Source organism: Diadema antillarum, unplaced genomic scaffold (genome assembly GCF_040938485.1).
Source record: "Diadema antillarum isolate AM-2024a unplaced genomic scaffold, OU_Dant_1.0 scf00000162, whole genome shotgun sequence".
In the NCBI taxonomy this organism is placed as follows: domain Eukaryota; kingdom Metazoa; phylum Echinodermata; class Echinoidea; order Diadematoida; family Diadematidae; genus Diadema; species Diadema antillarum.
In genome coordinates this window covers 3,024,426-3,045,073 of record NW_027271051.1, presented here as the reverse complement: position 1 = coordinate 3,045,073, position 20,648 = coordinate 3,024,426, and the positions used below count along the sequence as shown (strand labels likewise).

The 20,648-nt window shown below is 36.5% G+C and overlaps 1 protein-coding gene across 1 annotated transcript; it reads right to left on the bottom strand.

Annotated features, from left to right (window-relative positions):
• Positions 1 to 5,271: 5,271 nt before the first annotated feature.
• Positions 5,272 to 20,443, bottom strand: LOC139722284 (uncharacterized). Its single transcript, XM_071633593.1, has 10 exons — positions 20,374 to 20,443; positions 17,761 to 17,879; positions 14,136 to 14,375; positions 13,427 to 13,569; positions 12,583 to 12,667; positions 10,981 to 11,170; positions 10,144 to 10,340; positions 9,210 to 9,372; positions 8,083 to 8,201; positions 5,272 to 6,292 (listed from the first exon to the last, which is right to left on the bottom strand). Exons 1-10 carry the CDS (start codon positions 20,441 to 20,443, stop codon positions 5,978 to 5,980), a joined length of 1,641 nt encoding a protein of 546 aa, XP_071489694.1. The 3' UTR covers positions 5,272 to 5,977.
• Positions 20,444 to 20,648: the final 205 nt, after the last annotated feature.

The window sequence follows — 20,648 nt, the reverse complement described above, 5'->3', positions numbered from 1 at the left end:
ATTCGCACTCTTGAAACGAATCACTCAAATCGTGCTGTGAATGTTAATTATGTGGCACTACCTAGCTGTCAATCGATCGCATACGCATCTATACGGACAAAAACCGTGAACCAGATTTAGTCCACGGTTCAAACCACCCTTCTGAGTTGACCAAATCTGTGACGTTACATGACGCATTTATACCATGGAGTAAATCTAAACTACTTTTTGGAAAGTAGGCACTTCACCTTGAGTTTTGTCAGGACAAAGTATCGACTTCATGCCAGAGGGATTTTAAGACAGATTACAAATGACAACTGGTATTGGTATTGGCATTGATGTTGATATTGATATTGATATTGATATTGATATTGATATTGATATTGATATTAATATTGATATTGATACTGATACTGATATTGGTATTGGTATTGGTATTGGTATCGGTATTGGTATTGGTATTGGTATTGGTATTGGTATTGGTATTGGTATTGGTATTGGTATTGGTATTGATATTGATATTGATATTGATACTGATATTGGTATTGGTATTGGTATTGGTATTGGTATCGGTATTGGTATTGGTATTGGTATTGGTATTGGTATTGGTATTGGTAGTGGTGGTGGTAATGGTAGTGGTAGTGGTAGTGGTAGTGGTATTGGTATTGGTATTGGTAAATTTTTCGACATGTCTTCTTTATGTTATGGGAAAATGAGAAAAACAAAATCTCATATAAGAGTAGGCTTATACAAGTAACAATGAAAACAAATTGTCCGAATTCTGATGATCAAGAGTGTCAGGATAATTGACAATATTTATTAGTCCAGGGGAACTTCAAAAAACATCATGTTTACAACTGCAACAAAAAATAGTTAACGCGCACTCAATTGTCCTCTTGTCACACGTTTCTACGTCCTGTTACCGAAAAAAGTGGGTTCATTACTTAACTGCGTTGTACCTTTGAACCACTTCTTGCATTCAGAATAATAGAAGAAATGCATCCAACATCCCTATCATGCACCTTCGATGTAACCGTTTAAAGACTTTTTAAACTTTTGGGTCGAGAAAGGTCAATTGCTTCAGTCTTGAAAGGTCAGAACAATTTTATTGATTGCAGATACTGGTGGACTTGAACGTCATATTATATAAATAGTTATGTATGTATATATATTTCTGTACTTATGTGACCGTGCATCACAAAACCAACAAAAAAATGCACTCTCTGGTTTTGTTTGGAGACTCAATATAGGTGAAACAGGTCAACCTATAGTCAATCTTTAGTTTCTTATATTTTCTGAAAGAGCAATATAGTCTAGCGGGATTTGGGGAAAATATGACTGTCAGAGGCATTTTTTAGCAAAAGTTGGGAACCGGTCTATTTTGTATAATTCAAGTACGCTGAATCCAAAAATTCCGGATCCCAAGCGGAATTTTGAGTCTAAGAGCATCTAATTTGCATAAACAAAATGGCTGCCAATTCATTGCTTTTTTAAGTGTTTCGATGATCTAATTTTCATAAAATCTCCTTAGACATGCAGAAGTAGTAATAATTTCAGAAATTAAGGTGCAAAGACAATAGCTAGGTCATCAGTTGTTCATAACTTTCATTTGTATATGCAAATTAAGATGTGAAATATGCAAATTAGCAGTTGCCGCTGATACAGCAATGCATTAAGGCATTATACACTGTAGGCACATGTAGTACCTACGTGTTCACTTCTGTTTTTAATCATTTTAACAAGTTATCGGGCAATCAAAAAGTACTTGGTGTCGGAAGAGTCGAATAAAAAAATAATAATGCAAATATCTATGCAAATTGGTATACAAGAGGATACATAACTGGCAGGATGATGATAGATATCATTGTATCAAGACCTGTTCACGATTCCTAGTGCAATAAAGAGATACAAGAACCAATTTTTAGTATTAAGATAAAACATGCATCTCATTTACATAATGAATTATGCAAATATTTTTCAATTTTCTCAACATATTTTCCCCTAAAACAAAGTTTTGCTATCAAAATGTACATTGGCGTACTGAAAAATAGATATGCTATTGGTCAAACAAAGTGTACATGGTGTCATCTGAGTCCGACAAAAATCTAAAGTACCGGCATCAACCAATTCAGAATAAAAAAAATGAATAACAATATTTGCAATAACGTATGCAAATTGGTAATACTACGACAGGCTTCGAGATTCTACAACACATTGCCGCGAGATATGAATCTGAATCATTATAGTTATAATTTCAAGACATAAGTTGATGATTCTTTTGTGATAAAGAGGTACAAAAAACAGCTATTAGACATACCATAATAATCTAATTTCCATAATGAATTATATAAATAGTTTGGCATTTCTATGGATATATTCCCTATAACAAAGTCTTGCTACACTCTAAGAAAAATTTCACTAAAAATTGAGTAAAACGGCCACATGGTCAGAATTGAGTAAAGTTTTAACCACTCCTAGTTGAGTAAAAGTTTGATCATATTTGAGCTCCTCTTTTACCCAATGAAGAGTAAAATTTGTTTTGCTTTATTATTGAGTAATTTTATTTTTACTCATTTTTGACCATGTGTCCATTTTGATCGGGGTTATGTGTAAATTTGATTTTAATCCCAGATGACTATTCTGATTTTTAACCATCTTTGGCCATGTGTCCATTTTGATCGGGGTTATGTGTAAGTTCAATTTTACTCCCAATTGACCATTCTGGAGAACACGAGGAAAGTGTAAATTCGTTTTTACTTTTGTGGCAAAACAATTTTGGTCGGCCTGCTTACGTATTTGCAATGTACAATTCATTTTAAAAGTACAGTATGATATACATGACATAACAAACACGTGAAATGTGACTTGCACATTCTCATGGTACATTTGAAGTTGACAAGGCAAGCTAGCAAGTGCATGCTACAGACCAAAATAGTTTGCGACATAAAACCCAAATAAGTAACACATGACAAAAAATATATATCGTTATTACCTTTATTGTGAAGGTAAACAATTTTTTTTTTTGAGCTGAACTATTCATCTTCTCAGAAATAAAACATAACAAACATACACGAAAAGCTGGTAGTATGTTATACTTTAAACTACATGAAATAAGGAAAACAACGTGGAATTGAGTTGTTACTTACAACTTCTTTTTCTCTGTAACATTGGAATAAACTTGCAACTTCTCTTTTTCTGGAACTTTGGATTAGACTGTGCTTACATGCAGAGCATGTAACACGCATGCAGAACTTTACATGGTCATTGATGGTAGAAAAAATAAAGCTTGCGATCAACTTGTCACAACCTTTCTTTTCCATGTAAAACTAAAATAAACTGTGATTTATGAAAAGCATCTTGTGCTATACATCACTTCCTTTCCAGTATAGGATTAAAGTTTGGAACCAAATGGAACGACACTCTGATTCTAGGTCTTCTCAAAGCTTCAGTCACAACATTTAAAACTCATTTCTCGATGTTGGTCCAATCTAAACATTTCTAAACACAAAAATCAAAACAAGGATACCGCACAAAGTACAAGTGTTTCTTTCCTAACATATGGTCAATATCCTTCCCATGTGAAGGCACAAGTATTTTAACAAGATTATAGCAAGGTCAATATTTTGGTTGCTCTACATTTATATTCCAGCAAAGTCTTACATCACATAAATTGTAAACCTTGGTTTTATAGAACACCCTTTGCAAAATATATGGCCATATGAAATAAACCACATGAAATTGAGTTGTTACTTCAAACTTCCTTTATACACTGAAATAGACTGTCTTTATGCATGCAGAGCTTGTACACATGTAAAACTTTACATGATAGGAAAATAAAGCATGCAGTGGAATGATGACACTTCAAGTCATAATTTTCTTAACCAGTAATGTAAACTAGCTGTAGACCTTCTCAAAGGACAAAATAATCAATAAGTTGGTACATGATGATTAATTCTTTACATAAAGGAACCAGAAACATGTCTTCAATGGGCACAGGCATAACAAGTATAAAGGTGCATTTATATCGTATCTGGCACGGTATCATGGCGCAGCATTAACGCGATATCTAAACCGTGATTGATTAACACTCTGCGCGCACTGACCAATCACAGACTAGATATCTTGTAAATGCTGTGCCGTGATGCCATGTAAATGAGCCTTAACACTGAAAATTAACGAAAATTATAATGTGGAATAAGCACCTCCAGCAGAGGGCCTCAAAGATATATTTTTGTCTGTTTCAGATTTGAAGTAAATTTGCCATTTGGGGAAATACATCACCAGAGTATATTACACTTAGATATAGCATTCAGCTCATCCTAGCTCGAACTTGAACTTGAACTTGAACTCAACTTAAAAAACACAACATTCACATGTAAATACAGAGGTATAATGCTGACATACTATATAAGAACCTGAAATGGACTCCACGAATACACGATTATGATTTCTTTTACAACATACTGAGGTGTCTGCCCCTAACCATGAAGTTAATACCAGTCTTCAGCTGAACATTTTGTCTACTTCTTATCAAAATGGTAGTAGGCTCTGAAGGCCTTTACTGCCCCTGTTTCTTGGGCACCTGCTTCAACCCCGTAAACCACAGTGTCCAAGATCACCCACATGGCTCGAGCCTGTGCTGGATACTCCAGATCAAAGATCTGAAATTTCTTATAGCACAAGTCAACATCAGATACATGTATGAGACTAAGAGCTTCCGCTCAAACACTTCATTTTACAAGAATAATGAAACACTGGGCTACAAGCCAAATAATTCGGTGCCTTTTCTGCAGTTGGAAAAAAAAATCCTCCAGCAAAAGAAAACCAGAAAGACATAGGTGCTACATATTTTGCATTTCACTACTGTTTCAGATTTGATGTATCATAAACTTTCCCTTAAAAAATAAAGCTTACCACCTTGAAGGATTATTGATATGTATTCATTATTTCTGAGAAGATATATGTGTTTCACTGTTACTATTAAAGACAGGTCAATTTTTACTCTGCTAAAATTTGTATGCAAAAACAATGCTACTCAAAGAGATCATGTATGTGCTTGTAATTCAGAGTTTACGGTATTTGCCATATTGGAGAAATCTTTCACAAGAACGAGAACAAACTCATAAATGTAATGCAGCTCACCCTATTAAGCAAACTCCAAATAAAACAATATGAACATGTAAAATAAATTGGTATAAAAATGATGTAGCATATATGATCCTGAAATGGAACCCACTTAAAACATAATAATAATAATAATAATAATAATTTTTTTAAAACAACATACAGCTATTTGTCTTCCCCTTATCATTAAGTTAATTTTTACCTTTAAGTGAACATTCTACCTCTTATTAAACTGGTAGAAGGCTCTAAAGGCTTTTACTGCCCCTTTTTCATCGTACTTGCTTCCAAAAGATTTAAAATGACCCACAGGGCTCATGCCTGTGTGGGATACTATGAATTGAAAATCTAAAAGAGATTTTATATCACAGGTGAACAGCAGATACAAAACTCTTCTGCTAAAACGCTTGCTTCACAAGAATGACGAAACAGTGATTGTTTCAAAATTGATGTACCGTAAATTCTTGATTAGCAGCACATACTGACTTTAAGAATTGCATCTTTTATATTTCTTGGATTATGGATATGTATTCATACTAAGAAGATATATTTCTTTTTTGTTATCACAACAGTTCAATCAATCTTTACTCTGCTTAAATATTTTATGTAAGAGCATGCTCTCCAAAGACACCACAGTAGTACATGTATGTGCTTGTAATCGAGTGTTTACCATTTTGCCATTCTGGGGGAATCTATCACAAGAGAATTACAAGCAGAAACACCATCCAGCTCACGCTAACTGAACTCCAGATGATACAGTGGGTAGGAAAGGTATGGGAATCCACTAACACATGATTAATATAATCTTTTTTTCAACTTACAGATATGTCTTCCCCTAACCAAGAAGTTAATACCAGTCTTCAGCTGAACATTTTCTCTACTTCTTATTAAAATGGTAGTAGGCTCTGAAGGCCTTTACTGCCCCCGTTTCTTGGGCACCTGCTTCCACCCCATACACCACAGTGTCCAAGATCACCCACATGGCTCGAGCCTGTGCTGGATACTCCAGATCAAAGATCTGAAATATCTTATAGCACAGGTCAACAGCAGATACGAGGCTCTTTCTCTCAAACACTTGGCTCTCCAGAATGACGAAGCACTGGATTGGCTGGCAGACATTGTTCCCTACAGCCAGGACGAAAGGCTGGTTCCTCCCATGGTCTTTTCGGTAGGCCTCGAGACTGGTTCCTTCCTGCAAATGATAAATATTAAACTACAAATGTCGCTATGGCGACTAGTATACCTCCGCCATAATGCATGATTCTCCTAATAGGTCTATAGTACATGTGGACAATGTGTGATTACATTTTCACAAAATTGGCAAAAATTAAAATGACGTTTGTCACAAATGTGTTGAATGTTCACCTTCCTTTAACCTAGGTTTGATTGGATGAATAGGAGAGCATGTATTTGGGGATTTAAGGACTTTAACTTGACTTTGACCCATTCATAAGTTTATGCATTAAGTAATTTTCAAGGTAGGGAGAAAAAGTGCAATTTCTGTATTGAACAGTAAATTGTTACCATTTTCATCTGGCCTTTGACCCTAAGATTCATACGATAATCACTGTCAGGCAGGACATGCATAAATATGTAGTAAGTTTCAAGATAACTCGAGCCACTTCCGAGATATGGAGGAAAAAGCTAATTCAGCACTTTCACTTGATCTTTGACCTTTGAGGCAAAAAAAAAAAGCAAAAAAAAAAAGAAACTTTCCAGAGAATCTCTATTGGGTTATATTTGCATACACCAAGTGTTTAAAAAAAAAATAATCCTGCTGGCATTGCATAAATATGAGGGAAATAGTAAAATTTTGAAGTGTTGCCTTTGACCTTTGACCCGTGACCTTTGACCCCATGAACCCTAAATTCTCTAGATAATCACTGCCAGTCAGTACATGTAAATATACTATGTTCCATGAAGATACCTTGAACAATTTCCAAGGTACGGAGAAAAAAGTGAAGTTTTAATATCTTTACTTGACCTTTTGACCTTTGACCTCATGACCCCAAACTTTCACTAGAGAATCTAAATTGGGTAATACATGTATACACTAAGTTTCAAGAAAATATCTTCAGGCATTGCATAGATATGGTGGAAATAGAGAAATTTTACATATTTGACCTTGACCTTTTGACCTTTGACCTGGAGCATGTGCACCCAAAAGTTGATAGGCACAACTTCACCCCCTAATACACATACATGCCAAGTTTGATTAGGATACCTCAAGAGGTTTTTAAGTTACGCTGTCTACAAAATTCATTACGGACGGACGGAAGGACGGACGGACGGACAACCCGAAAACATAATGCCTCCAGCACCACTTCGTGGCAGAGGCATAAAAAGTACATCTTATCTTATGGCTCACAAAGTCTGAAAACGAAGTTTGCTGTTTCCTCCACTATACTGGAAAGAAATAGTTTCAATCAAAGAATAAAAATCTGCAAGAAACGACTACCATCAATAGTGATATGAAACATTTCATTCCCGTGGTGATATTTTTAAATGACTGATTTCAGTCAATATTGCTTTAGGTTAAAACTCTGCAACACATCACACAAATCTTTGTGATTAATACTCTATGCATTTTCCTTCCCCTGTTAATCCTATATATAGTTTAAAATTAGGGCCAGCGAGTTCTGGTACGTGTAAAATTCAAATGGTTACATTTCTTACCATCATAAGCGCGATTCAAGTTCACATGCCAGGACCCTATTACATAAAACTTGACATCAGTAATACGTGAAATATAACTTTGACAACTAAGCTCTCAGGCAAACAGATGTAAACATTTTAGTAGCACATAACAGTTACTGGAACTTTTTATTCAATACACATTCCTTTTTGATGAAGCATCAAAGTGTTCATGTCTTGACTTGATACGTGGAGTTGATCTTGCTGTATGGAGATGTGACCCATGCTAACACAAAATTTTTCAATTTTCTTCACTAATACTGCTTTTGCTACAAACATTTGACATACCTTTTGGCAGTCGATGAAACACTCCAATGACTCTTGGGAAGAGGCTCTTCCCCCTTTTGATGACTTCTTGCCCGGGAACAGATGTGACAGCATAAGAAAAGCCAGATTTGCCTTTTCCTCTGTTAGTGGAGTACACAAAAAGTCTTTATTAGAATATGAAAGATTTTACGCTACATATGTCTTCACACCATAAATCAATCCTGGCATATTTTCAATTCACATATCAGCTTTATATCTCTTCAAATTCAGGGCTTATTTTATAACCAGTGGGCGATTGGGGGCGAATAAGCCACTGCCACCCCTTATTTGGTTGATAACACATTTTTAGTCATCACACGCAAAAAAAAAAAATTCAACCACAGCCCCTCCCCCCTTTTTATGCTGCTATTTTTTGTAGTAATCACAAGAAAATGCGGCAAAATTTTTGCCCGCCTCCCCCCCCCCCCCCCCCCCCCCCCATCCCCTTTTAAGAATCCTGGATCGGCCAGTGATGACTTAAGATTATTATGCAGATTTGCAGACATGCACACTGCTCTTTTATGGAAGAATTGGTGGTGTGCTGTGTGCTGTGTATTTGGGGAAGGTGCCCAAATGTAGGTGGGGGCTACAACAAAGATTACAAAAAGGTTAATATGATGAGCAACAATAGAAGCCACGAGCAGCAGTAGTTGGAAGTAGCTTGATTCCAGCACTTGCCTCGGTGTCAGATGTTGGAAAGGGCACAAACGACCCTTGGTGCTGTTTTTACTAAATACACCATTTGGAAGAATGCAATGGAGTAAAACACTTCTATAAATCCTATTACATCTACATTATGAGGGATGATGAAGTGTATATCACATCATTTTAAAATCAAATATAATGTGTTACCATGAACTAGGGGACGGGACAGTTGGGTGACTTTGGACAGGAATTGTTTTACTTACATTTTTTTTTTTTTTGCTGTTGGTTTTTCTGCAAATATTTTTGTAGGTTATGAAAGGGGGATATGTGAATATTTGAATTACTGCACTTCTCTTGTATATTGCAAGCAGCAAAATAATGTAAGTGAAATTGTCTAAACTGTCCAAAGTCACCCGCCTGTCAAATGTCCCCTAAGTCTACAGTATCTATCAATAATTACACACCTTGAGTGAAGTCCTCATCACGTCTTTCTTGTACTCCGAATTTCACCTTCCACCCTGGAGAAATTCTATTCCCATAGTCCAGAATGCAAGATGATACTACTGGCCACTTTGTGAAGAGAAGGTCCCCCTTTCCATCAAATAGCTTGTTGTAATCCTGCTCAATCTGCAAAGAAACAAGAAACAACAACAACAAAACATGTTTTTGCAGTTATTTTGTTTTTTGTCTGTTAATTTGCCTGTTAGATCTTGAATTCTCACCATCTTAGTCCATTGTGTATGTTCCCAACACACACTGTGCCTTAACCCTATGTATTCCAGAGGGGAGGGGGAGCTTAATTAGCCCCCCCCCCCCCCTCCTAACATGGGGGAAAAAATTTATCTACAGCATGCAGTCAAATTGTCTCCTTACTCACACATCAGCAAGAGACCTTTAACCCCCATCAAATCTTACCGTAAGAAGCTACATGCATAATAAAGATGATGCACAAGAAACCTCATCTATACCCCATCCCCCCCCCAAAAAAAAAAATAAATAAATAAATTGCTTTTGAAGAGAAACAGAAATGGATATTCAGACAAGCATTGATGATATCAATATACATGTATATTTCATATTAGATGATTTCTTACATTAAAAAATATATATATATATTTCATACTATTCTATGGGTAGGAAGGCAAAACATACTTCATACAATGTTATCTATAGAATATGTACAGATTTATTTATTTTTTTTAATTTTGCACGCTGTGATTTAACAACAAAAATCAGGCATTTGTGTGTACATGCAAATATGGCAAACACTGACTGCAATAATTTTGTTCATCTAGATTTTGGTAGATATTGGACATGATAATAAAACCCCTGTGACAGCTTACAATGAGGATATAACATGCACCTGCCATTCACAATGGGGACGTAACATGCACCTACCATTCCAGGAGAAAGAAGGTGTGGAAACTCAGCCAGCACTTCAGTCACACACGGCTTGTTCTTTGAACTTCTCGGCAGGTTGGAATGTACAAAGTCCCTTCTATAAGCTGCTGTCTGCTCCATCTTGGCCACAACGTCTTTGTGAGGGGTGTCATGACTCTTCAACCATTCGGTCGTAGCTTTCATGTCTGCCAAATCTGATACAAATTATGGAAACTCATAATAACAATCATTATTGAATCAAGCCTGAGAACAAATGCATAGCCTTAATGTTCATCCTAGCATTTTCTAGCTTTAACCCTGAAAAGGGGGGGATATAGCCATCCCACCCATCTCTGACCTATAAACCTCTGAAATAGCCCAATATTTTTGTGTTAGGCTGTATGCATTATCAGACATCATTAACAATATTGCTTGGGCTGCTAATTCTCCTAAAAGTAAACAAAGTATAAGAACAAGGCATATCATAATTATAGTGCATATAGAAATATTGCCACATTTTACCCAAGTCACGCTGATTTTTCTATAACTTGCACTTCCCCTTAGACCCAGTCAAAAATTACTCTTTAAATGGGTTTAAAAAGTTAGTACTAACATTCAATCAATACAAATTTATATTTAACCCCAAAATGCAATGAAGTCACTTTTTTCAAGCCTTGCTAACAGACCCAAGGTGGAAAAATTATGCAAATGAATAGATTGTTGTAGGTAAATCTACATTTAACTCAATTGTTTACTGCTTGATGCACAGAAACAAATTTTTTATACAGGGCAAGTATTTCTCAAGCCTGCTTCACTTTACTTTGGAGATAATTGGCTACATTTGTAAGCACATACCATAATTCATCTGCAATGATGAGGTTGAATCCTCATTGGAAGAACTTGAAGTGGTATCCTTAGGACTGCCAACCTTGGCTTTGTCTTGCTTCCTGTCTTGCTCTGCTGTTTTCCTTCTCAGGTACTTCAGCCGGTTTTCCAGCCTACCACCTGCTGGAAGTTTGGTACTCCCTTTCAAGTACCACTCCTCCTTTAAAAAAGAAATGAAATAATATTAATGAGCAAGAAGAATGTCACAATTAAAAGAGTTTATATGGTTATTTTCACAGTAAAGGGAGTAATTTTTTGTTCTGACAGGGTCAAAATTTCTGAATGTGTTTTGATATATATTTAGACTGAATTATAACTAAAAATGTCAAAGTTATGGATTTTTTGTTCCAGAGCTTGAACTACAAGCAAAACCTTGAAAAATATGAGTATGCAAAGTATGAAGAAGTACACTTGTAACTCATGTATCATAAAATTTATCTAAAATACCATGATACAGTACATGTGCATGATATATTGTTCAGCATGCATTACAGAGCTGTTTGAGAATGCACATGGGTTTCAAATTTACAGCTGTTTGAGTGTAATGATACTCAGATTGGTAAATACATTTGTAAATATTTGCAAGAATTCAATCTCCAAGGCAATCATTGTTGTAATACACATATTAACATTGTAAGATGAATGGTCACGAACTTGACATAGGAAATTGGTTAGTAGTGTTTCAGAGACTTCAAACATGCTAACACAATACTGTATGTATTATCAACTAAAAAGACACAACACCAGGTTTAAAAGTACTGGGTAAGCATGGTAAGAGTGTACAAAGCTAAAAATGCAACAGTGCTATGTTGTGAGGTTAAAAGGTCATTGACACAGAATTCTCATGGTAAAGCATGGTAACAAGAATAGCATCATCAAAACCCAAATGCTGACAAAGCTTTTTCAGAATCAGTGACAGAAGGAAGCTAACTATTTATGGTAATGGTGCGAGATCGTTAATCATAACATCTCTAAATTCAGAATTCTTTTGACATTCTTTGTTTCTATTTTTGTTTATATCTCAACTAAGTCCATTTGGGTTATTTTCACTAATTGCTCTTCATAGAGAAACAAGTAAACTGATGTACAATTGATTCTTTCTCCTTGTAGTATAGTGCAAGGGAACACCTGTACCCAGTATCTTTTAATAACTAAACCCTGTTTTAGATGAAACATGAACCTTGAACCAATAAGCCACTTAATACTTTGCCCACAAACATGGTAAATTTTAGCAATTTATCATAATCCTGTAGTACCTGTACACATGCACTTATGGACAGATGTTGTTAAAATTGCTCCTAGCAAAGAATGAAATGTCTGCACTGTACATGCATGTACAGCTAGGCATCCACAAACATTTTCATTATATTTCTGAAGCCTGTAGTAAGATCAGCATTAAATTATATATATATATATATATATATATATATATATTATATACATATTTCTACATGTTATTCATTGATTTTATTCCAAAGATATCATTTGTCAATAGTTATCTGTCAACTTGGGTTGTGTCTTACGAAAAATCAAATGACTGCTAAGTCAGTAATTTTTAAACTGTCTACTCACGTCTCCATTGCCAGCTGGATCTTTAAGGAAGGGGAACTCTGCAATGATGGAGGAGGCCATTGCCCCCTTCATGTCAGGGCCAGGTCTGATGACAAAAAATATGAGAATTGTAGTGAAATGTACATAAATCATTGCAAATGCACATGTGATACAATTCCCACACAAAGCACTGTGGTGTAGTTGAGCATTCCCCCCTCCCCCATAAAGTATATCCTATTAAAGCTTGTACATCATCTGCATTAACAAAAAGAGGCTAGTTTTCTCAGCACCAGACCAGGAACCTACAGGGAATCCCTACAAGGGTATCAAAAACAGGAAAAATCTGGGGGAAAGTGTATCAAATTGAGATGAATGATTATGTAATCCTTGAATAAATTTACCACTTAAGGGTATTAAAAACCAGACATTAAACATGATTCTCTGTTCATGAAAATGGAAGAACAGATTGTATTCAAGCACTAGGAACAGTGGAGAACCTGCATATCCAATTATGGGTATAGGCCTAAATAAAAAAAAAATTATGAGTCATAATGATACTATCCTTGGATAAAATGACTTTTAGGGTTATCAAAATATGGAAGATCTTACACATTTCCCAGTCTAGGGTATATAAATAATAAGATTCCTGAAGAGGGAGAAGAGGGTTTGGAAATGAATTGGACATGAGAAATTCACCTACGTGAAGATACAACTTTAGGTTAAAAAAAAAAGGTCTTGTAAAGTGAATGTGATTATTTGTTTAGAAGAAATGAGAAGAGAAACAAAAAGAATAGGAATGCAAAATCAACACAGACAGAAGCAAGGTAATATTAGGATGCCATTGCAAATGGTAAAATGTCATTACCTGAGGCCATGCAAGTCTACTAGATGCTCTGTACACATATTGCAGATGACACGAGTGTTGTGTGGCGTGCAGACTTTCATTCGAGTTACTTCCTCTAACGTTTTCCTCCCTTCCAAAGATTTCTTCAGAATTTCACCCACATCCTGTAAAATATTCAAGATTGCATGAGTTTAAAAAATGGTGTGTGTGTGTGTGTGTGTAAACATCATGATACAGGAGGCAATTCATTTTTTCTGGCATATTTCAACTTCTTTCGAAATATTAGCTAGAAGAGAATCTAAAAATTATACAGTACATGTAATTTCAATTGGTTCTGCGTACAAGTACTATAATCAGTAGCATGATCAGGGCTCAAAATAATAAGTAATTAGCACCAAGAATGGGCTTCCCAGCAGTGAAGGACTATTTTCAAGAGACTTTGACAATAAAAAAAAAAAAAAACAGAGTCAATATCATGACACCTCTGAATTCTGGTGTGATTTGAAATTCCAATGCTTATATATTCCTCCTCTACACACAACATAAGAAAGGCTGAATCTTAGAAAAATTTGCTCATATCTATACTGTGCATGATGACAAAAAAAAAAAAAAAAATATTTTCACAAAGTACAGATGAGACACTATATACATGCACATACACTGTATGTAATAACATGAGTACATGTATATCAATATGACTGAATGAATTACATATGAAATGTGAACTTACGTATCTTACTGCTTTCTGACGTTTGAGTGGTGGCGGTGTGTCACTGCTGCTGTTCAGATCCTGAACTACAGCTGATGAGCATGATGGTTCTTCTACATCTACTGGGATAGTTGAAGCCTGGGAAAGGTCAAAAGTAACTGATTCCATATCTGACAGCATCAGATCATCAGAAACTTCAGATGACTCCCAGCCCATCTGCATGTCTTTGAGTACAGATTCTGCAGCATTATTTGCTTCGTCCTATAAGGATGAAAATACACCACTCAAAAAGGGTTTAGCAATTCAACAGCAATGAGCTTATAATCATTCCTTTTTAATAAATCTTACTTGACATTAAAATTATTGGAATGAGTGTACAGTTGCCAGCACTGTATCCTCATGCACATTATTTTTACTGATACATACACACTTTTGAGTTATAGTGCAAAATCAAATCAAGACAGTAATTTTTTGGTTGAATTACAGATTTGTGCATTGTGGAAAGTGATTCACAGAGAACTGTTTCCCCTCCATACTCATGATCATTGATCTGATAACAATGCCAATCCATTATGCAAAAATTTTGTACATGGTCACACACAAAAATGTTGTACACATTCCATGATTTCAGTATCATTAAAAAGGGAAATGAACTGACATTTTAATTGATGTAAACAATGCAATAAACAGAGAGATGTACAGCATGAAATCAAAACTGAAGTGCATAACTTGTATGCCTGGAAGAAGGGTGCAAGCCCTGCTCACAACCAAATGTTATGATCTTGGTGTCCTCTTAATAAGAAAAAAGATGTTCTTTCCAGCCAGCTTAATGAAAATAAATGCTAGTCAGTGAGAAATCATAAAAACTGAATGTATCTTCTGTTCCATTTCAATAGGTTTATCCTGTATAATGGTCATTAGTTTACAAACAAAAAAAAAATGAAAAATTGTACCACGGTACTTACTTTCCTTTCATTTGATATACCAGTACATACATGTATAACTTTGTGTAGAAAGAAAGCACAGAAGTTTGAAATGGTTAAATTGAAAAATTGAAACTGAAGTGAGCATGTACCTGTAAGTTATTTTTGAAGTTTATTACTTTGGTCTAGTGATCTTTGTTGCAGTTATGACAGCATGTATCTGGTAGGAATGTACCACTGATGATCTGCACTATCATGACTCTTCACTGCATGGACAGGTCTGTGTTCAAACAGGTCTTCAGGATTAAGCAACTGTAGAGAATCCAACTCCTCTTCTGATGCAACAAAGGCTTGAAAGTGATCATGAAAGTACTTTGTTTTCCATGGCTGGATCATTAGATACAGTCCATCTTGCTTTCTCATAATATAATCAATCCTTGAGAAAGATGGTAGTTCACCACACCAGTCAGTCAGTAACATGACATTGGGTCTGTATGTGTATCCATAGAATGTTACTTTATCACACAATTCTAGTAAGGTATCAGGTTCACAGCTCAACAGCCGACATACTTCTACCTCGCTCTCAAGATCACAAACTTTGACAAATTCTGATGTGTGGATGTATACACATTCGCTGTTGATGTGTTCTTTCTTGAGCATTCTGAATGCCTGTGCTTCCTGGTGTTTACGTGCAACTGTCTTGGCGATGTTCTTGTAATTATTACAAGTTTTCGCCCACTTTTTCAAAGGCTTGTGCTTTCCTTCTTGCCTCATACAAGCATACTGTGACAAAGGGCCCAGCTGTCTGATTGCCTTGGGATAGTGGAGGAGGTTGTGATGCTTGGGGAGGAGATGGTTATCAGGAAACAGTTGCAAATATAACTGATGATGCTCATTAATCCTTGACTGCAAGTAGTAGGTGACAGCAGTACTAATGTTTGGTGCTAAGACCAGTTGGTATATCTCCAGAAGAACTGTGAACAACCTCCAGTACTCACATCCTTCTTCAACTTTATCTCCCACAATCAGGGGTAAGAACTCAGCAAGACAACTCATCTGTGAAGCCTTTTGACCACTTGGTCCAAATGGATTGCTAAGGTGACTTTGAAGGATGGGGCTGGGCTTGTTTGCTTTTTCTGTTATACCATAGCTGAATGACTGAATACGACAGTTCAGTTCATCAAGGCTAAATCTGCCCTGATTTATGAGTTCTGAAAGTACAAGTTTCATCTCGATTGGAAGTAACCCTTCTAGGAAATCATGCATCAGGTCAGGAGCATAGTTTTGCGACACATGGTAATAGCTCAGTGTATTGAGAGCACACGACCTCCGAAGTCCCGTTTGAGAAACATCATTTACACTGATATCATAATCAATGTTTTCTTCAGTACGGAGTAACCTTTGATCAACAGCTACCTGTTTTCTGCATATTGCCTTGAGTGCTTTGCAGAACCGGCAAAAATAGTTGGCACTAAAACTTCCAGCAAAGCCGAGCATGGTATTGAGAGCTAAGTTATCACCGACTGCCTGGAAGAGTCGGGGACGTACACGGCCAGTGAATCCATCTGGACTATTAATATGAAGACCTTCTGTGAAGAGAACTTCAAGGTCATCCGAAATACGCTGAAGAACAACATTTACACCATATTTGGATACCAAAGAAGATTTTGCTAGAGCAACTAAAAGGACATTTTCCAGTTTAGCTTGGTATTTCTTGGGCAAAGAAGCAACAGTAACATAGATACCAAGAAGTTTGTGTTTCCCTTTCTTTGAACCTAGGGGGTTCGCTGTCTCAAAGTCATCATTATACAGCAACAATTCTATATCCACACAGTCTTGGTTTCCTTCACAAGCTTTGTAATATGATCCATCTCTGTAAGTCTGAAGCACATCTTTTTCGCCAGCAGTGTCTTTTTCCTGAATGATGACTGACATATAGCCTGGTTGTTCCAAGAATACTTTCAGATTTTCACCGACTGGCACGTACTGAAAAGTTTCTTCAACTTGTTTCTGCTCAGTCCTTCCAGTATGTGTATTCAGACATTCTTTGTATACATTGCCAAAAACAATTTCTTCTGGCTCAATAAGAACATTACAGTTGCGGGCAAATTGGTTTTGTTTATGCTGAGTAGATAAACTGAAATGCTCAAAAGGATCTTTCACCATGTCAAGGACTGACTGTAGAGTGTCAATTTTATCAACTGAGGGTTTGATATCCTGAGATACGTCCTCGATGATGGGGGCTGACACTTGTTGAACTGCTTCAATTACATTAGTGAGCAGCTCTTGTGTGTCACAAATTATACTTTGCACTGTGGAGGATGGCAGGGATGAGCTTTTAAGTTTTGCTACATATTCAGAAACAGACTGTTTGATTGCTGATGAAATTTCCTCTGTGGGTTTTTCATTTGGAAGCACTTCTGACTGCTCTGATGCACTTTCATCACTAAAAACTGTGTTTCCAACAGAATCTCCATCACTGACATTTTCTACAATGGAATCATGATCTTGTTCCAAGTGCCGCTTGTAGCTATAACCATGATAGAATGTTTTAAAACATTCTTGCACATGACACACAAGTTTTGTTTTGGTCTTTGAGTTTATGTTGTGGATCTTTAGGTGGTTCCACAGGTCCACACTTCTTTCAAAGGATTTCACACATTTGCAACATGCAAACATTTTTGCAGGAATGATTTTTGAGATGTCCTTGGTCACACACTTGCCTGTTTCTTCCATTTTTCGAAATGGTGAACAAATTTAAGCCTTGGGCCCAATTGGGAGATCACATCCTTCACAAGACTTGCATCCAGCAGCTTGAATGCTGACAGGTCAATGCCACAATCTAAAACAAAAGAAAAAATATGGTAAATTCTATTTAGGAAAAAAAAGAGAAATGAATGATAAGTTGATTTGCGTGCTTTTATACAATCCATACTGTAGATTATCATAAACAGCAAAAAGCATTACTGTTCAAGTTTGTTACCATTAAAAATACTCAAAATTGCCTTTTTGACATCCTTGTCATTTCAAAAATCATATGAATTATGATGCTGTTTTTCAAAATTGATTTGTGGTCTCCCCCTGCCCCCCTCAAAATATTACATCAACAATTTTCTTGGTTGATATAACCTCATGAAATGTATCATGTATTTTTGTTTTTAATTGTCGAGGTAGGCCTACAATTTTGTACATTTTTTGGAGTAATGCATGATTTGAATAAAAAAATTGAAATGTCAAGGCACTGTAAAAGCACACATACCGTACACACTAAACACACAAAGAAACACACTTCAATGAAGACAATATACAGTACATACAATATGCAACTAGCCGCTTTCCCCTTCCTTTATAGCCATTTTATAGCTCTTTTAATCTGGATAGGAAAAACAAATTGTGTGCGATTAGATTTTCTTTAAAGGGATTTTTTAAGTGTTTAAAGTCTGGGTAGTTTGTATTTCTAGTGGAATTCAGGGTATCATGCAAGCCCAATTCCCCCCCCCCCCCCCCCACGTCAATGGTACAGTCAAGGACATGTCATGGATACAAGCACAGGCAAGAGTGGTGCCTTGACTCTGTAATTTTTATACAGGTCTGGCCAAATTTGCATAAATTTCTGAATATGCAATAATTTTAACTCCAATGAATAAAGTTCTCATGATTTATTTCAGGATAGATATGAATATTTGGTTGAAGAAAACACACTTTTTAAACTTTAAAACATAAAAAAATTAATTGGTACCAGATTTTTTTTTTTAACCCTGTCTCCTAATAGCACATAACATCCTTTGAAAAGCTCCCTCTATCACGATTCTCAAAACTTAAAAATCTCAACAACAAAAAAGAGAGAAAGCAAACATGTGTATTAAAGGGGTAATATATAATAGCAATATTTGACAATATACCCTTTACTTTTATGGATGGATTCAAGTTACATGTTGGTAAACCCCTACAGCTATCAACTGCTCATTAACTCACTGATCGTAATACATGTATGTATTAAGAGGATGTCAATCATGTAAGTCACGAAACTGCATAGTTGATGTCAAGTTCAACCTTGCTGTGTTCATATCTATTTCAGATCATGTATTAACATATTATTTGAGGAAAGTGAAGAACGATAAGGGTTTATGACCATAGTGTAACTCCAGTAACTTCTTCCAAAAAGAGAGTGGTAAATGAATGTATACATGTTGAACAGCCACCCATTTTTTTTTTTTTTTTTTGTTGTAAAGGCTGATTAGGTAATTATCTTTGAAAATTTAATAAGCTGGATAAGACTTAAGTTGTTGCACAATAGTCTACTGAGTCTGAAGGAAAAGATAGCAGACAGCTAGACAATAGGGTCTACAGGATGTAACTTACTAGTACAATTGTAACTCTAAGTTAGAGTTATATTCTTGGTCTACATCATTAGGGCCTACATGTATTTAGTTGGAAGGTTTCAAACTGTGTCTGTTCGGCAGATTTTTGACATTTTGGAAATGTGTCTTGAGGTAAATCTAGACAGATTCCCAAAATGTCAAATTCCACAGAACAGACACAGTTTGAAGCCTTTGAACTAATATGAAAATGATGTAGGCCTAGACTCTACTGCATTATTTCACCTCTTTGACATTGTTACAAAATGTTGTAATCTGTGCATCCAGACCTCACACAAATCAAAGGCAAGCCAAGGCTTCAAGCAAACCAGAAGACAGTAGAAATACCATCCTGTCAGTAGACAGTAGTATCTAGACTAGGCCTATAGCATAGACTATAGATTTCTATCAACTTGTCCTACTCTATACTTGACTATAGCCTATGAAGGCTTAGTCTGACAAAAGTAGATCTAACACAGGGCTGCACACTAACCCATTTTTTCTACTGGTCCGGCCTGTCCATCGGACCAGTAAGTACCCAGTCTTTCCATTTTTTACTGGTCCATTCCTGAAAAAGTTACTGGTCCGACAGTGATTTTTACTGGTCAGGGACCGTCGGACCAGTGCCAGTGTGCAGCCTTGTCTAACATTTAACAAGTAAACGTTAGGCCTATCAAAAACCCTAATCTAAAGTACGGTACTGTACCAAGTTCTTGCACACATGCTTATCACGATTATGCCGAGTATTGGACCTGTGTCAGTGACTAGGTCGAACATGGGCCAAGCGGCCGGCCTTTGAAGAGCCAGCCGCCGAGGGCCGGCGCCGGCCGCCGAGTACATACGCTTGAAGTGCAAAGCCAGCTGCTGTGCGGCGCAGGCAAGGTCAACTAGTCGTAGGTACCACTTCCGAACGGTACCATCAACTAACTTGAAGCATCTACATTATTGGAAACAAATATACTGGTAATTTATACTTACTTTTAAAGTTGGGGATTTGGTCAACAAGACCCCATTGACGCAGCAAAAAAGCAACTTCGCTGTCCGCCATGCTTCGTGCTCTGTCGATGTCGCGTCGAAGTACAGTACAGACTACTACTTTATGTAGTTGGTATGCATGCACGCACGTGCGCGCGCAAGTGTAAAAATGACCCACCAGTCATCCGCGTGTGTCCTTTTTACACCTAACATAGCAATATCGCGACTGGGCTCGCCTGGTACAGTGTAAACAGCGAGAGTGTAAAATGCAGTTTACT